At 42.0% G+C, this 14,930-nt stretch overlaps 1 protein-coding gene across 3 annotated transcripts in view; it reads right to left on the bottom strand.

Annotated features, from left to right (window-relative positions):
* Window positions 1-1,368: 1,368 nt before the first annotated feature.
* The window catches only part of PCIF1 (phosphorylated CTD interacting factor 1), a 68,117-nt gene continuing 54,555 nt past the window's right edge, over window positions 1,369-14,930 (bottom strand). For all 3 annotated transcript variants that reach the window (XM_077459233.1, XM_077459234.1, XM_077459235.1), the window contains 6 exons: window positions 10,018-10,193; window positions 9,839-9,925; window positions 9,572-9,756; window positions 4,442-4,535; window positions 4,178-4,353; window positions 1,369-2,308 (listed from right to left, as the gene is read on the bottom strand). In XM_077459233.1, coding sequence (XP_077315359.1) covers window positions 2,101-2,308; window positions 4,178-4,353; window positions 4,442-4,535; window positions 9,572-9,756; window positions 9,839-9,925; window positions 10,018-10,193 — 926 coding nt within the window. In that variant the 3' untranslated portion in view covers window positions 1,369-2,100. The remainder of the gene's footprint in view (window positions 2,309-4,177; window positions 4,354-4,441; window positions 4,536-9,571; window positions 9,757-9,838; window positions 9,926-10,017; window positions 10,194-14,930) is intronic.

Below are 14,930 nucleotides of genomic sequence, written 5' to 3'. Positions count from 1 at the left end.
GATGAAGAAATCAGATTTTTGACATTATTTTAATGCATATGTTTTGAAGCAAAAAGTTAAAAATATTGTTTTTTTTCAAAATGGTCGGTTTTTTTGTTTATAGCGCAAAAAATAAAAACCGTAGATGTGATCAAATACCACCAAAAGAAAGCTCTATTGGTGGGAAAAAAAGGATAAACATTTTATTTGGGTACAGCATCGCAAGTCTGCGCAATTGTCAGTTAAATTAATGCAAAGCTGTATCGCAAAAAATTGCCTGGTCATGAAGGGGGTAAACCTCCTGGAGCTGAAGTGGTTAAGAAACACACTATAGCAGGGATATGCAATTAGCGGACCTCCAGCTGTTGCAAGTCCCATCATGCCCCTGCCTCTGGGTATCATGCTTGTGGATGCTAGTCTTTCTATGCCTCATGGGACTTGTAGTTCTGCAACAGCTGGAGGTCTGCTAATTGCATACCCCCCCCCCCCCCCCCCGGCAGCTATCATTAGGAGCGGTAAGGGAAGGAGCAGGGGACCTGGGCCAGCACTGAAAGTAAATAGACACTCCCAGAAAAGGAGAGGGCTATGACATGGCAGGAGGGAGGGAGTTGTGCTAGGGAATGGACTCTTCCCGGGGTAGTAACATTTTCTAGCAAGTACAAAGGCACGTGAAAAAAGAATCATTTATGGAAAAGAAAAACACTGCAAGTAATTTAAATTGCTAGATTTTCTGTGTTTTTACAAGCAATTTTTTTGAGTTGGTTACAGGGTCTCTTTAAAGGTCCCTGTGTCATCTCTGGAAAAAAAAAAAAAACAAGCACAGGATTGTAAAAATAAAAACAGCAGAGCTTCACAGACATCAAGCAGACATATCACAGGGAACAGCAGGTGGGTGTAACAAACACAGAGGAATGCCACAGCATACATGGGTGCTGACCTTTAAGCCTCATGTAATATCTGATGTAAGTCAATTAGCAGGTGCTTCTCTATAGCTTGTATATTCTGTGATTATGCTGTGTGCTCCAGCTCGTCGGTAGGCAGTGTTCATGATGGCTGTCCTAATGGATATTATGTTGTGGGTTCTAGGAAACCCTGAGGTTTCTAAGAACACAATGGGGTTGATTTGTTAACACAGGAGAGTGCAAAGTCTGGTGCAGCTCTGCATATAAGCCAATCAGCTTCCAGTTTTGTTTTGTTTTTTCGTCAAGGCTTAATTGAACAAGCTGAGGTTAGAAGCTGATTGGCTACCATGCACAGCTGAACCAGATTTTGCACTCTTCAGTTTTAGTAAATCACCCCCAGTGTTACATGTACTCCCCTCTATGCGTACATTGAAAATTGTTCCTTATGGAGTTGGATCCTTTGTACTTAATACTCAAGAGACAGAAATCAAAAATAAACTTTTACTGTTTGATATAAGTAATAAAACAGTTAGACATTAAATTAATTACAAGGAATAATTAGCACAGAAACAACGTGCACCAATCACAATACCAGAAAACCACACACACAAGGAGGAGGAGAGTAAAACATGCAGAACTCTACTTTTCCCCCAGAAGGAACACAACACAGAGATACTGTAGAAAGCAGATACACAGAACTATATACATGGGAAAGCTAGAGACATCCCCTTAGTAATGAATAGTGTTTATATACACAACTTCATACACAGGAGTAGTGCACCACACATATCAAATGCAGGAACGTTTTCTCTCTCCAGAATCTTCACATAGGCTAGTATGGCCTCCCCACATTCACGCGGTAGTACGCCGAGGACCGCATTTCCCTATAAAGGCAGGAAACGCAGGTATGGTAACTGGATACACCATCAGCACCAGCGATTTAATACTGTTCAGACCAAGATAATGCCTTCAAGAAGGATAAAAGGGTCACTCAGCTCTTTAAAACGGAGACAATACAAACAATCTCTAAGCTGAGTAATGTATGACCACAACTTGTCCTCTCTGACCGCAGTATCCCCAAAGTCTGCCATTCAGTATGCAGGACTGTGTTTTGCCTCTGAACATGTCCTATAGCACTGAAGAATTATGCTGTGCCCTACTGATTAGGGCACTTTACCCATGGGACTGGGAAAAGTCTGCTACAAAACTGTTTCTCTAGTTATTCACACTTGTCCTTGCTTGTGCCTTCCTCCTGGGGGAGCTCTTTCTCGGTGCCCCCCGAGGAGTTGGACAGCCTTGTGGAGTGCTTATATGCTGTGCACAGCTCCTGTACACGCTCTGCGCTGGGAGTCCACTTCTGAAATCCAGCCTCATTCTGAAGAAATAGCACAGCTGTGTTGTGTACAGCTTTGTAGTACAGCTCATCTCTGTTGAAAGAATAAAGAGAGAGAAAAAAAACAAAGTTAAAAAAGATTCAGATCAAACAGAATTACAGAGAAAACAAGTCTAGAGATATCTGAGGATAAACACTTCCTTTACTGGAATACTGGCGTCAATCTAACCTTACCACCCAAGTATATTCAGACGAGGTAGAAAAAGTAGATGAACCTCTCTCAGCCATTTCAAACCAAAAGCTTACCTAAAACTGGCCACAGATGGTTCAATCTCGGCTGGTTCAGCAGGGACCGGCCAAAATTCGAACCATGTATGGGCAGGCTGATTGTACCCAAGTTAATCGATCAACTTTGGCACAACTAGCGTGTCAATTTTCTTTGCGATTATTGCCTGCATGTTCTCCCAGCCAGAACAGTCGCCCGGTCAACCCCCCTCCCCCCGCAGGGTGAACAGTGTTATTGGGGGAATCAAGTGATTTTCTTTTCTTCAACCTATGCACGGGAAACTGTTACTGCTTGGAGAACACAGTGATTACTGCTAGCAGACATAGCATGTAGAAATCCAACATGCTGATCCATCGATCGACTTGGGTACAATCAGCCTGCTCATAATTGGCTTGAATCTTGGCCGGTCCCTGCTGAACTAGCTGAGATTTGAACCATCTATGGCAGACTTGGTGCCATTTTTCTCTTTAGCAAGAGCACTTTGGGCATATTGTTTTTACACTGGGTCTGGCAGCAAGATCCTACATAAACAGTTGTCATCTTAATGCCAAAGTTTATATGCATACAGAAATTACAGATCTGTACACAGCAGACTACACCTGTGTGCATGAGCCCTACAGCCAAAACCTTATTTTTTTTCTTTTTTTCATTTTTGATAAAAATGGTTTACAATCCCAGTCAAGTTTTTACTTGCTGCCTATGCCTCATCCCATGTATTTAGTGTCAAGGCCCAACAGAAGTGAGAGAAGATCTTTGTATTGTAAAATTTTTGTTTCAATGAAAATTTGAAGTTTTTGGTTTTCCCTCACTCTCTGTCCCAGTGACAATGGTCACCAGGACAAATAGTAAGGATAAAGAAACCAATAAAAAAGAGCTTCTAATTCTACCCCATGTTATCTTAAAAAAAAAAAAAGTAGCTGTAGACATTTGAAATTACACTAATGTGCACAAAGCACACATATTTGTTATTCATTAGTTCTATAAGTGAGCTCTAGTGTGAATTTTGGGCAAATGTTACTGTGCTTGCATGGGATTCCTAATGCCGCGTACACACGAGTGGACTGTATGGCATACTTAGTCCATCATACAATCCGACGGACAGTCCGTCATACTTTCGACTGAACGGACTTGACCACACACGGATACCCAAACAGTCCGTCGAAAGCTTGCGCGATGACGTGTACAGCACGTACGACGGGACTAGAAATAGGAAGTCCAATACACAGCAAAGCACCCTTCCGCCGTGTAAATCCTTTCTGGGCATGCGCCATTCTTAGTCCGTCGAACTAGCCTACTGACGAGCGGATTGTCCGCCGAAACCAAAGTACGACGGACAGAATTTCGAAAAATCCGAAATACTTAGTACGCCAGACTGCACGCTGAAAAAGTCCGCTGAAGCCCACACACGAGCGGACTGTCCGCTGAAATGTGTTTCGACGGACTAAGTACGCCATACAGTCCGCCCGTGTGTACGCGGCATAACACACACCAAAAGCATGCTGGTTTGGTTATTGGCTTCAGTCCAAATTGGCTCCAGTATACGTATATAAGATACTTTAGACTGTATTTACTGGGTAAATTGTTGGTGCTATATACTGTAAATACCTATAATAAATAAATATCTGTGGCCAATTTAGAACTAGCAACAGACTGGCTATATATTCCAGGTATACATGCCTCTTGCACACATGCTGGGAGCCACTGCGGTATTCGTGCTGGAAGGCCGGGAGCACCACCTGGTGACGTTTAAAGCGGCTTTCTTCCATGCGAGTGAGCGCCGGCGTAGGGGGGTCTCTCCATTCAGGGATAAAGACAATAAAAGACAGGGGCTGATCTGAACTCTCTAGCAGACTCTGGAAGAAAAAAAAAATTTAGATTAAGAAAAAAATAAAAATATAACCATGATAGCAGAGAACATTCAGCATAAATGTATATATTCACCTCAAAATGTGTGACCATGGCATCCATTAACTCCTCACTGAAAGGTGGGTTTGCCTCAAAGGAACCGCTGACTGGGAAAAAACTAAGACATGGCCTAGGATAAAAAAAAAGAAAGCAAGAAAATATTTATAATCACAATCATTCATTATCATTTTACCCCTTACTATTTACTGAAAAGACAAAGAAAGTTAAAATATTTCTAAACTCTTCATGGGCAGAATATATGAATGATATGCTTCAAACAGACTTAGCCCACGTACACACGGTCAGAGATTTTGCCAACCAAATCCGTCGGATTTTGCCCGTCGGATTTAGCCTGACTGATTGTCTCCGAAACTGTTGCATACACATGGTCGGGCCAAGTTGGTGAAAAATCCGATCTTTCAGAACGTGATGACGTAATTTCGTTACGATGGGACTACATTCAGGCTAGTAGCCAATAGCTTTGATGTAGGAATTTGATCTGAGCATGCGTGGCACTTGGTCCGATGAAAATGCTCTACACATGATCAGATTAGGTCTGTCCAGCCCAGATGGTCGGTGAAATATTTCCAACATGTTGAAAAATTGGGTCCGACGGAGATTCGGACGGAATCAGTCCGATGCATACCACACACAGTCTGATTATCCGACGACACGGTCCGATAAGACTCATTCCGACAGATTCTCCGACCGTGTGTACAAGGGCTGATACCCAATACACCCTTGTATATCTGTAAGGTGATACAAATCTTCTTATATTATGTAAATCTGATATATATATATATATATATATATATATATATACACACACACACACACACACACACACACACAGTATCTCACAAAAGTGAGTACACCACTCACATTTTAGTAAATATTTTATTATATCTTTTCATGTGACAACACTGAAGAAATGACACTTTGCTACAATGTAAAGTAGTGAGAGTACAGCTTGTATAACAGTGTAAATTTGCAATCCCCTCAAAACAACTCAACACACAGCCCCCCGGTGTCATGTGACTCGTTAGTGTTACAAGGTCTCAGGTGTGAATGGGGAGTAGGTGTATTAAATTGATGTTATTGCTCTCACGCTCTCATACTGGTCACTGAAATTTCAACATGGCACCTCATGGCAAAGAACTCTCTGAGGATCTGAAAAAAATAATTGTCGCTCTACATAAAGATGACCAAAGTACGGCCCGTTTTCCGGTTAAATACGTCACTCCAGGGCCACAAAAGTTATACAATGTATTTATCGGTGCTGCCTCGGAGGGGACGGGAGGAGTGCCATCAGATTACATACAGAAGACTCTCCTGTTTACTCTGCAGCCTCTGTAATAGAAAGTCCCATCTCCTGGGCTGGCATTGGATGACTGTTCTGTTTAGAATAGGAGGACCTTTTATTAAAGAGGCTGCCGAGTAAACAGGAAATTCTCCTGTATGTAATCTCCCTGTCCCCTCCAAGGCTGCAGATGGGCATTGATCAGGCTGCATTCATGGCAATGGTGAGGCTGCAGATGGGCACTGATCTTTATTTTAATTCATAGTTCTTTATTTAAAATTTATTTTTTTTCCTGAAACTTCCCTCTTAAAGTGAAGGTGCGTGATATACGCCGATAAATACGGTATATCCAAATAACACACCCGAGCTCATCTCTTTACCACACAGCCACAAAGGCAAGAGAATTCTTGTTGGGCAGTGTATTAGTGCTCGGACGAACACACTTAAGTACACACGATAGGATTTTCCGATGGATAGGACTTCTGTGTGATAGGACTTTGGTGTCGGAAATTCCGACCTTGTGTAGGCTCCATCACACATTTTCCATAGGAATTTCCGTCACACAAAATTTGAGATATGGTTCTCAATTATTCCGACAACTGATTTTGTTGTCGGAATAATTGAGAACCATATCTCAAATTTCGATCGTCTGTACACAATTCCAACGCACAAAGTGCCACGCATGCTTGGGATCAAGCAGAAGAGCAGAACTGGCTATTGAACTTAATTTTTCTTGGCTCATCGTACGTGTTGTACGTCACCACGTTCTTGACGTTTGGAATCTCCAACCAACTTTGTGTGACCGTGTGTATGCAAGACAAGTTTGAGACAACATCTGTCAGAAAAAATCCCATGAATTTTGTTGTCGGAAAATTCTATCTGAGACTGAGCTGCAGCACGGTGACCAAGACCATACAGTGGTTTAACAGGACAGGTTCCACTCAGAACAGGCCTCGCCACGGTCGACCAAAGAAGTTGAGTGCACATGCTCAGTGTCATATCGGGAGGTTGTCTTTGGGAAATAGACATATGAGTGCTGCCAGCATTGCTGCAGAGGTTGAAGGGGTGGTGGGTCAGCCTGTCAGTGCTCAGACCATACGCTGCACAATGCAAATTGGTCTACATGGCTGTCGTCCCAGATAGAAGCCTCTTCTAAAGATGATGCACAAGAAAACCGCAAATAGTTTGCTGAAGACAAGCAGACTAAGGACATGGATTACTGGAACCATGTTCTGTGGTCTGATGAGACCAAGATAAACTTATTTGGTTCAGATGGTGTCAAGCATGAGTGGCGGCAACCAGGTGAAGAGTACACAGACAAGTGTGTCTTGCCTACAGTCAAGCATGGTGGTGGGAGTGTCATGGTCTGGGGCTGCATGAGTGGAGAGCTACAGTTCATTGAGGGAACCATGAATGTCAACATGTACTGTGACATACTGAGGCAGAGCATGATCCCCTCCCTTCAGAGACTGGGCCGCAGGGCAGTAGTCCAACATAAGGACCCCAAAACACACCTCCAAGACGTCCACTGCCTTGCTAATGAAGCTGAGGGTAAAGGTGATGGACTGGCCAAGCATGTCTCTAGACCTAAACCCTATTGAGCATCTGTGGGGCACCCTCAAACGGAAAGTGGAGGAGCGCAAGGTCTCCAACATCCACCAGCTCTGAGATGTCGTCGTGGAGGAGTGGAAGAGGACTCCAGTGGCAACCTGTGAAGCTCTGGTGAACTCCATGCCCAAGAGGGTTAAGGCAGTGCTGGAAAGTAATGGTGGCCACACAAAATATTGACACTTTGGGCCCAATTTGGACATTTTCACTTATGGGTGTACTCACTTGTGTTGCCAGTGGCTTAGACATTAAGGCCCCATTCACACTTGAGCATAGCATTTTCAGGCAGAAAATCGCACGATTTTGCATCGTTTTTTACCGTGTTTTGCCACGATTTTGTGCAGGGCAAAAGGTCACCAATGTAAAAAGAAGAAAAATGCCCAGATCTGCCTGATTCAAGCGACAAAAAAGGGTCCAGAACTTGTATCAGCTTCAGGAGACTTGGAGTAAAGATGTGAACCATCTCCGTTGAGAATAATAGATTTTTTCCCCTCCAGGGTTTTGTAGCTTCAGGTTTCAAGCTACAAAGCGCTCAGGTATGAATGGGGCCTAATGGCTCACTTACTTTACATTGTAGCAAAGTGTCACATGAAAAGATAGAATAAAATATTTACAAAAAAAGTGAGGGGTGTACTAACTTTTGTGAGATACTGTGTGTGTATATATATATATATATATATATATATACACACACACACACACACATAAATTACTGCCAGGGGAGGGGAATGCCAGGTGGAAGGGGGCAGAGCCCAGAACTTTAGAGGGAAACCATAAAATGATTTTAGTCAATTTTAGACAATACAGTATTCAACTATTTTTTAACATGTCTGTTTAACATATTTTAAAATTATTTGTATAAATAATAAATCCTTTGGGAAATAATTTATTATGAAAGTGCATTCATGACACTCTGAGATGTAGATGGACTCTCTAAAACAAAATTTCACCACCACCCTCATTTCTACCAGGTTGTGTTAAAGTATATTTAAAAGCCCAACATTTATTTTAGTTTTGGATAAAGTAAAAATCCCTGTCGTTTTTTTTCTTTTGTGGCTCATTAGGGGGATAGACAGCTGTCTCTAATAAGTATCCTACTATCATTTTCTATCCTAAAAGGTTGAATCTCCCCAGCAAGGACACAGGCATAAAACCCTGAGAGGCTTGCTTTCCCTACTAAAAAATGTTTTGTCTTTGCATATATATATATATATATATATATATATATAAAATAAATTCACTAATGAAGACATTGCTGTGGTTGCTAGTAGAAGAGGAGGACACACTCTTCTGACTCATTCAGGCTTATTTTTAGCACAAGAGCTGCCTGAAAGAAAAAGACTTCATAGATAAATGATAGACCTTGCATAGAGCTCCACCTGCTGATTAACAGCAGTAACAAAACATTCACATTTCATACTTGCTTGATAAAAAAAAGAAATACTACAATTAAAGTGATTTTAAAAGGTAATGTTTAAAAAAAACAAAAAAACAAAAAAAAAAAAAACATGTTATACTTACCTGCTCCAGGTAATAGTTTTGAACAGAGCAGCCCCAATCCTCCTCTTCTTGGGTACCCGCTGGCACTCCTGGCTCCTCCCACGCCATGTGTTTGCTATGGGGCACTCATGCATGCTCGTTCCATCAGACACACAGGGCGTGGCTTGGCCCTGCCCCATTCCCTCCTCACTGGCTGTGAGTGACAGCAGCAGGAGTCAATGGCTCCCGTTTTTGTATCTGAGCCAATGAGGAGAGAGCGATCCGAGAGAGCCTCTGCTCTCGTGCACATGGTGATTCTTGCATAGGGAAAAAAAACATTCATTTTCAGGGAGCTTAAAATGACACGTGGCTACTCATTGACATGGAGAAGAAGTATTTTAACCTTAAAGAGAGTAGAGGGTTCTTTACTGTCAGAGCGGTAAGGATTTGCACCCTTCCACAAGCAGTGATGTCAGCGGGGAGTGACAATAGTTTAAAAAAACGATTAGATGAGCATCCTAGCAAACACAATACATAGGGATATAGGAACGATTACTGACATAAACACGCACACACCCACCTCCATACAGGTTGAACTGGATAGACCGGTGTCTTTATTCAACCTATACCAACTATGTAACATTACTGGATGGAGATAGAGCTCAGGTAAATATAAGCAGGGGCTGGCGAGGCTGTTTGGTATTTATCTGAGCAATTAGCAATAATGTAATGAGTTAAATAACCAGGCCTCTGAATTGTATCTTGCAATGTATCCTTACCCCCGGGAGCCAAAGTAGCCATCTGTGTCTGGAAAGGCGGAACAGTACTGCTTGAAATAACAGTTCAGAGGTGAAGCGAAACACTCCGAGGTGACACCAAAAATTCTGTGCAAAGCCTGAAAAACGTTGACTGGAAGTGCCCCCTGTAGACCGGAGCCCTCATACTGCGCTGTCCCAAACATCACCTTCAATAAACAACACTGCATGTTAGACATCTTTTATTTGTTCAAATATGAATATATATGAATATGAGTCTGTTGTAGATACCTGATATCTTCGCAGGAGACACCATACACGAGGCAGGAACTTTTCTGACCCTGGGTCATCCGTACTACTGAGGCGATAGAGCTGGAACTGCAAAGGCAACAAGAAGACGTGGGAGTAAATTAACTCTCGTGTAAAAATCACAAGGTATGTAGGCAATGACAGGAAGAAATGTTGCTCACCAATTTACTGAAGTAACTCTGGTTGATTCTGACGGACTCCCCCTTGTACCTCACACACACCACGTTGCCATCTTGTTGCACATCCACTCCTCCCTGGAATGGCAATGCTGGGGAAGTCAATCGCACAGGATGACAGACGAACACCTTGTCCGGGCTGGGGGCAACTGGGCCTGCTTCTGTAAAACACATTGTGTTTTTTGTTAATAAATTGTCGGTCACAAAAAAAAAACAAAAAAAAAACAAACAAACATTCTCACTATGCTGTACATCTCATTTATGTGAATGTTAAAATTGACCTTTGCCCTGAAAACACTAAAAGTATACTCTGCAGTAAGCACATACAGTATACACTAAGGCCCCATTCACACCTGAGCATTTTGTAGCTTGAAGCCGGAAGCTACAAAACGCTGGAGGGGAAAAAATCCATTATTCTCTATGGAGATGGTTCACATCTCCACTCCAAAATGCCTGAAGCCAGAAGCTACAAAACGCCTGAAGCTCAAACAAGTTCTGGAACTTTTTTTTTTTTTTAGACAGATTTGGGCATTTTTCTGCTTTTTACATTGGTGACCTATTGACTTGCACAAAATTGAGGCAAACGCGCAAAAAAAAAACACTGAAAAATTGCACGGCTTTCTGCCTGAAAACGCTACGCTCAGGTGTGAATGGGGCCTTATAGTGAAAATGCTGTCATTTTACAAACTCACTATTTTTATATTTTTAGTTTTGCCCTTCCTGAGGCGCTGATGATGTAACCAGTGCTTCCCAGCTGCCTCCTGAGAAGGCCACGTCACCATAGCAGTTGGTAAATCTAAAGGACATTGTACAATCAAACTCTAACATGTGTGGTGAGGTTTAAGTGCTCTCTGGATCACACACATAATTTGGATTACAGTGATTGTAAAGGATCAAATAACATTTTACTAAATGAACAAACATCTTTTGGTTTTGCACAGAGCAGCCCGATCTGGTTCTTCTGGGGTCCCCCGCCAAGTGCCCACCAAACCAAGCTGCTTGCTATGGGGCGCTTGTGTAGACTTGCTCCTGAGCGGTCTCTGTGACACACAAAGAGCGGCGCAGCCCCACCGCCACGTAACTGTGATCGACAGCAGCAGGAGCCAATAACTCCCACGGTTGTATTTTAACCAATGAGGAGGGAGAGAGCCTCTGTTTTCATGCACAGTGCTGGATCGAGATCGGGTTCACTTGTAAGGGGGGGGCTGGTGGGTGGTTGCTGCATGCAGAGTTTTTTTTTTTTTTTTACCTTAATGCGTAGAATGCATTAAAAAGGTTCTTTACTCTGGAAAATAAAAAATTTAAGTCAGCAGCTACAAATACTGTAGCTGCTGAAATTCAATTTATGTACACTTACCTGTCCAGGAATCCAGCACCTGTGACGTGTACCAGAAATCTGCAGTTAAAGGGGGGGGGGGGGGTGTGAACTGCCTCTTCGATCACCTAGGGGATTCGACCAGAAGTGGGTACCTGTCAAAACTAGGAATCCGCTCCACCCAAAAAAAATGTAATAAATGTATGGCAAATGTGGTACAGGAGGTTGGGGGAGGGGCTTAAAGTGGAACTTCTCCTTTTCGGTTAAGTTCTGCTTTAAGGTAAAAAACCTTCAGCCTTTACAACTACTTTAAGGCCTTATGTACACTGGCTGTTTAGCCGGTGTGTATCTAATCCCAACATTGGGAGGCACACATGCAGTGTCCAGCCCCAAAGCAACCAGCATGTCAAAATCTATGACGTATGTGATCAGAGACATATGCCCAGAACCCATAGGGTACCACCTGCTACAGTGTCCAGCCATTGTGTATTTCAGCCTGTCATAGATTTTGAAAGGCTGCTGTCAGCAGGGCTGGAAGCTACACCCACAAAAAACACTGGGATTTGCCACACAGGACTAAACACTCAGTGTGCATTTAGCCCCAAGGGCAGAAGAAACCATTACTCCAAGGTAATGGGATGATTTTATTATTGGTGTAAATACAACCAGAACAGTCCACTGCTGGAACAAAGGTCAGTGCAATCTGCCAGAGGAGCAGTGGATCTGGTAAGTAAAATAAATGTTTCCCTTCCCCTAGACCTAAACAAGCATTTAACCATTGCAGTGCAGGGACAGCCCTACTGTAAAGGGAAGGGGGAGGGGTATTACTTTTCCCAAAGTTGGGCTTTAACCCTGATAACCAAGCTGTGGTTAGTCACAGATCTCCTTTGCTTCTCCCCATCTGTGAGTAGATTTTTTTTTTACCTTCAGAGTTTCTGGTCATCCTAGTCATTACTCTGATTTTGACTCTGTAAGCCTAAAGCAGCTTTCCTGATTAGGGATGGCCATAGAGGGAGCGAGTTTCTTTACTGCAACCACAGAGAGTTTTGACAGGGGAATCCCTCCTGCCGAGCCATTGTGTTCTTGTGGGGAGAGTTCGGGGGAAGCCGTCCCCACTGGGAGAACACAGTGATTATTGCTAGTGGCTATAACAGCCGCTAGCGATAATTGCATGTAAAATCTGGCAGGCTGGCTGCTTGATAATCTTGCATACATTCAGCCTGCCCATACATGGTTCAAATCTTGGGCGGTTCTTGCTGAACCTGCAGAGATTCAAACTGTCTATGGCCTGCTAAAAGGTAATAGAGTAATTGTGCATACAAGTAACAACTATGAAATAATATATAATTAAAATAACAATATACTGCACTTATTATTTTTTATTCACTACTAAACCACAACGTTCTGTAAAGTTTGCTGGCTGGGATGAAGGGCTTAGAATTTACACCGAAGCCCTAAGATCTTATACTCCAAAAAAGATCAATTGCAACGGAAAAATGCTGCTGAGCTATTGAATACATTTTGAGGGAATTCCTTGCACTTTCTCCACAGCACTGGTCCAGAATAGTGCACCAACTGTACTGACAGCTCTCCTGCTACCTGTCCATGATTTAGGTATACTTTATGTTAAAATTTATTACACTATTGTCTCCATTGGCACTGCCAGGTGTTGCAAAGAGAGAGAGGTCAACATCAAAATGTTGCTATGGGGCCCTGTGAATTGAGGTTATGCCCCTAGGGTCAACATTAATAATATCAAAATGCATGTCCCAATTTATGAGCAGTCCCGAGAACCTGCTTAAAAGTAATGTAGCGGAAGTCATAAAATGCTCCAGTGAGGTTAATGTATCTCTCAGAAATAGAAGTATCATCTACCTACAGAATTATTTTATCCTTCCCAATCTGCTCTGACCAAGTCTTCAGTAATAGGCTTTTTCCTAATAGCCACAGCAAATGGCTCAATTGTCAGTACAAATTATAAAGGCAAGAGTGGGTATATCTGCCTAGTGCCTCTCCCCAAAGGTATAGGGTGTAAGAGAGCAATGTTTAAAAGCACTCTAGCCGTAGGGGAGGAGAATAGGAGATAGGAGAATGTACCCAATTCATAAACCTTGACCCATCCTTCAAGTTTTGGAGCACCGCCCACATAAATTCCAAATTAATAATATTAAAAGCCTTGGTTGCGTTGGGGGGAGAGTAGTGCTCTGTTTCCCACATTTTGCAGGGTGGATTGCATGTAAAGGGATACATTTCCAAATATTTGCTGTTGTCAATCTGTTAGGAATAAATCCTGATTGATTGTAAGCTACCTATTTGGATATAACATTAGGTAAGCAAAAGACTAGAGCTTTGGCTAGCATTTTAACATTTGTGGTCAGCAGGTAGGCAAGTCTGGTTTGGAAGGTCTCTGTCAGGCTTTGGGATGAGCACTATATTGGCTTTGTACATACTACAAGGGCACCTGATACAAATGCAAGTACACAAGTATACACAAGAGGTGCTGTAGTAAAATTAGAAAATATTTTTTAATAGGCCTCTGCTAGTAGACCATACTCACTGGAAGTTTTACTTGAGAACAGAAAGTTAAGGACCTTCATTACCTTGGTGAGTGAGAGATCAGAGACTAAAAGGGCTTTGTTCTCTGGGGTCAGTTCAGGGAGTGTGATACAGAGAGGACACAATGAATAGATATCAGGTCCTAGAATACATACTAACTGGTCCTTCACTGCAAAAAACATAGGCAGATCTAATTTTTAAAACTTTTTTACATTTCTATTTTTTTTCCTAATAGACTATTTTTCTTGAATTAAATATAGCATTTTTAATAATGCAGAACCAAATATTATTAAGCCTTCTCCATTTTGTGAGGAAAAGAGTTTAAAAGCACAAAGAAATTCTCTCTATTCTATGATATACACGGTGTCCTTGCAGGCAGGTTACAGATGCACAAGATGATGGGATGAGCTGTGATCCAAGAAAGCCCAGTTACAGTATAAAAGGCTACAGGAAACACGCTCAATCTCCATTTCACTAGAAAAGCTTTTTAAGAGCAAGGTTTATTTAAGCTTGCAACGATAACTTGTTATATTACACTCCTTAATGTGTCCATGAAGAGGATTGTATGTAGGCCAAACATTTCTCTAGTGTAGAGCCTATGAAGTTAAGTGGAATATATGGATGTCAAATGCAGCGGCACACTAGCAGAGCACTTTGCTGGCAGGACCTAATGCAGGGTAATTGAGATTTATGGGGTGGGAACAGGTGCACGAACCACCAGCAGGGATCCTTTACACTTCGGCGTTTATTAAAAAGCAAAGCCTGCAGATATTCTTGTTGGTGTTACACTGAGCATAGGTGAACACTGCAGCAATGTTATTAATGTAATGAGTAATGGAAGGGTGGGGTCTATGTATATTTATTAGAACTAATCATTAATGGATTTCAAACAAATCACAAATGCCTAAACTACCATATTGCAATATACAGTATATGTGTGCTAGTATTATATATATATATTTATTATAATATATATATTATATATTGTATTTATTGGCATATAACACTCACTTTTTCACCATGAAAA

The sequence above is a fragment of the Lithobates pipiens genome, unplaced genomic scaffold (genome assembly GCF_037356315.1).
Source record: "Lithobates pipiens isolate NorthernLeopardFrog02 unplaced genomic scaffold, aLitPip1_a1.2 Scaffold_28, whole genome shotgun sequence".
Classification (NCBI taxonomy): Eukaryota; Metazoa; Chordata; class Amphibia; order Anura; family Ranidae; genus Lithobates; species Lithobates pipiens.
This window is presented reverse-complemented; position numbering and strand designations above follow the sequence as displayed.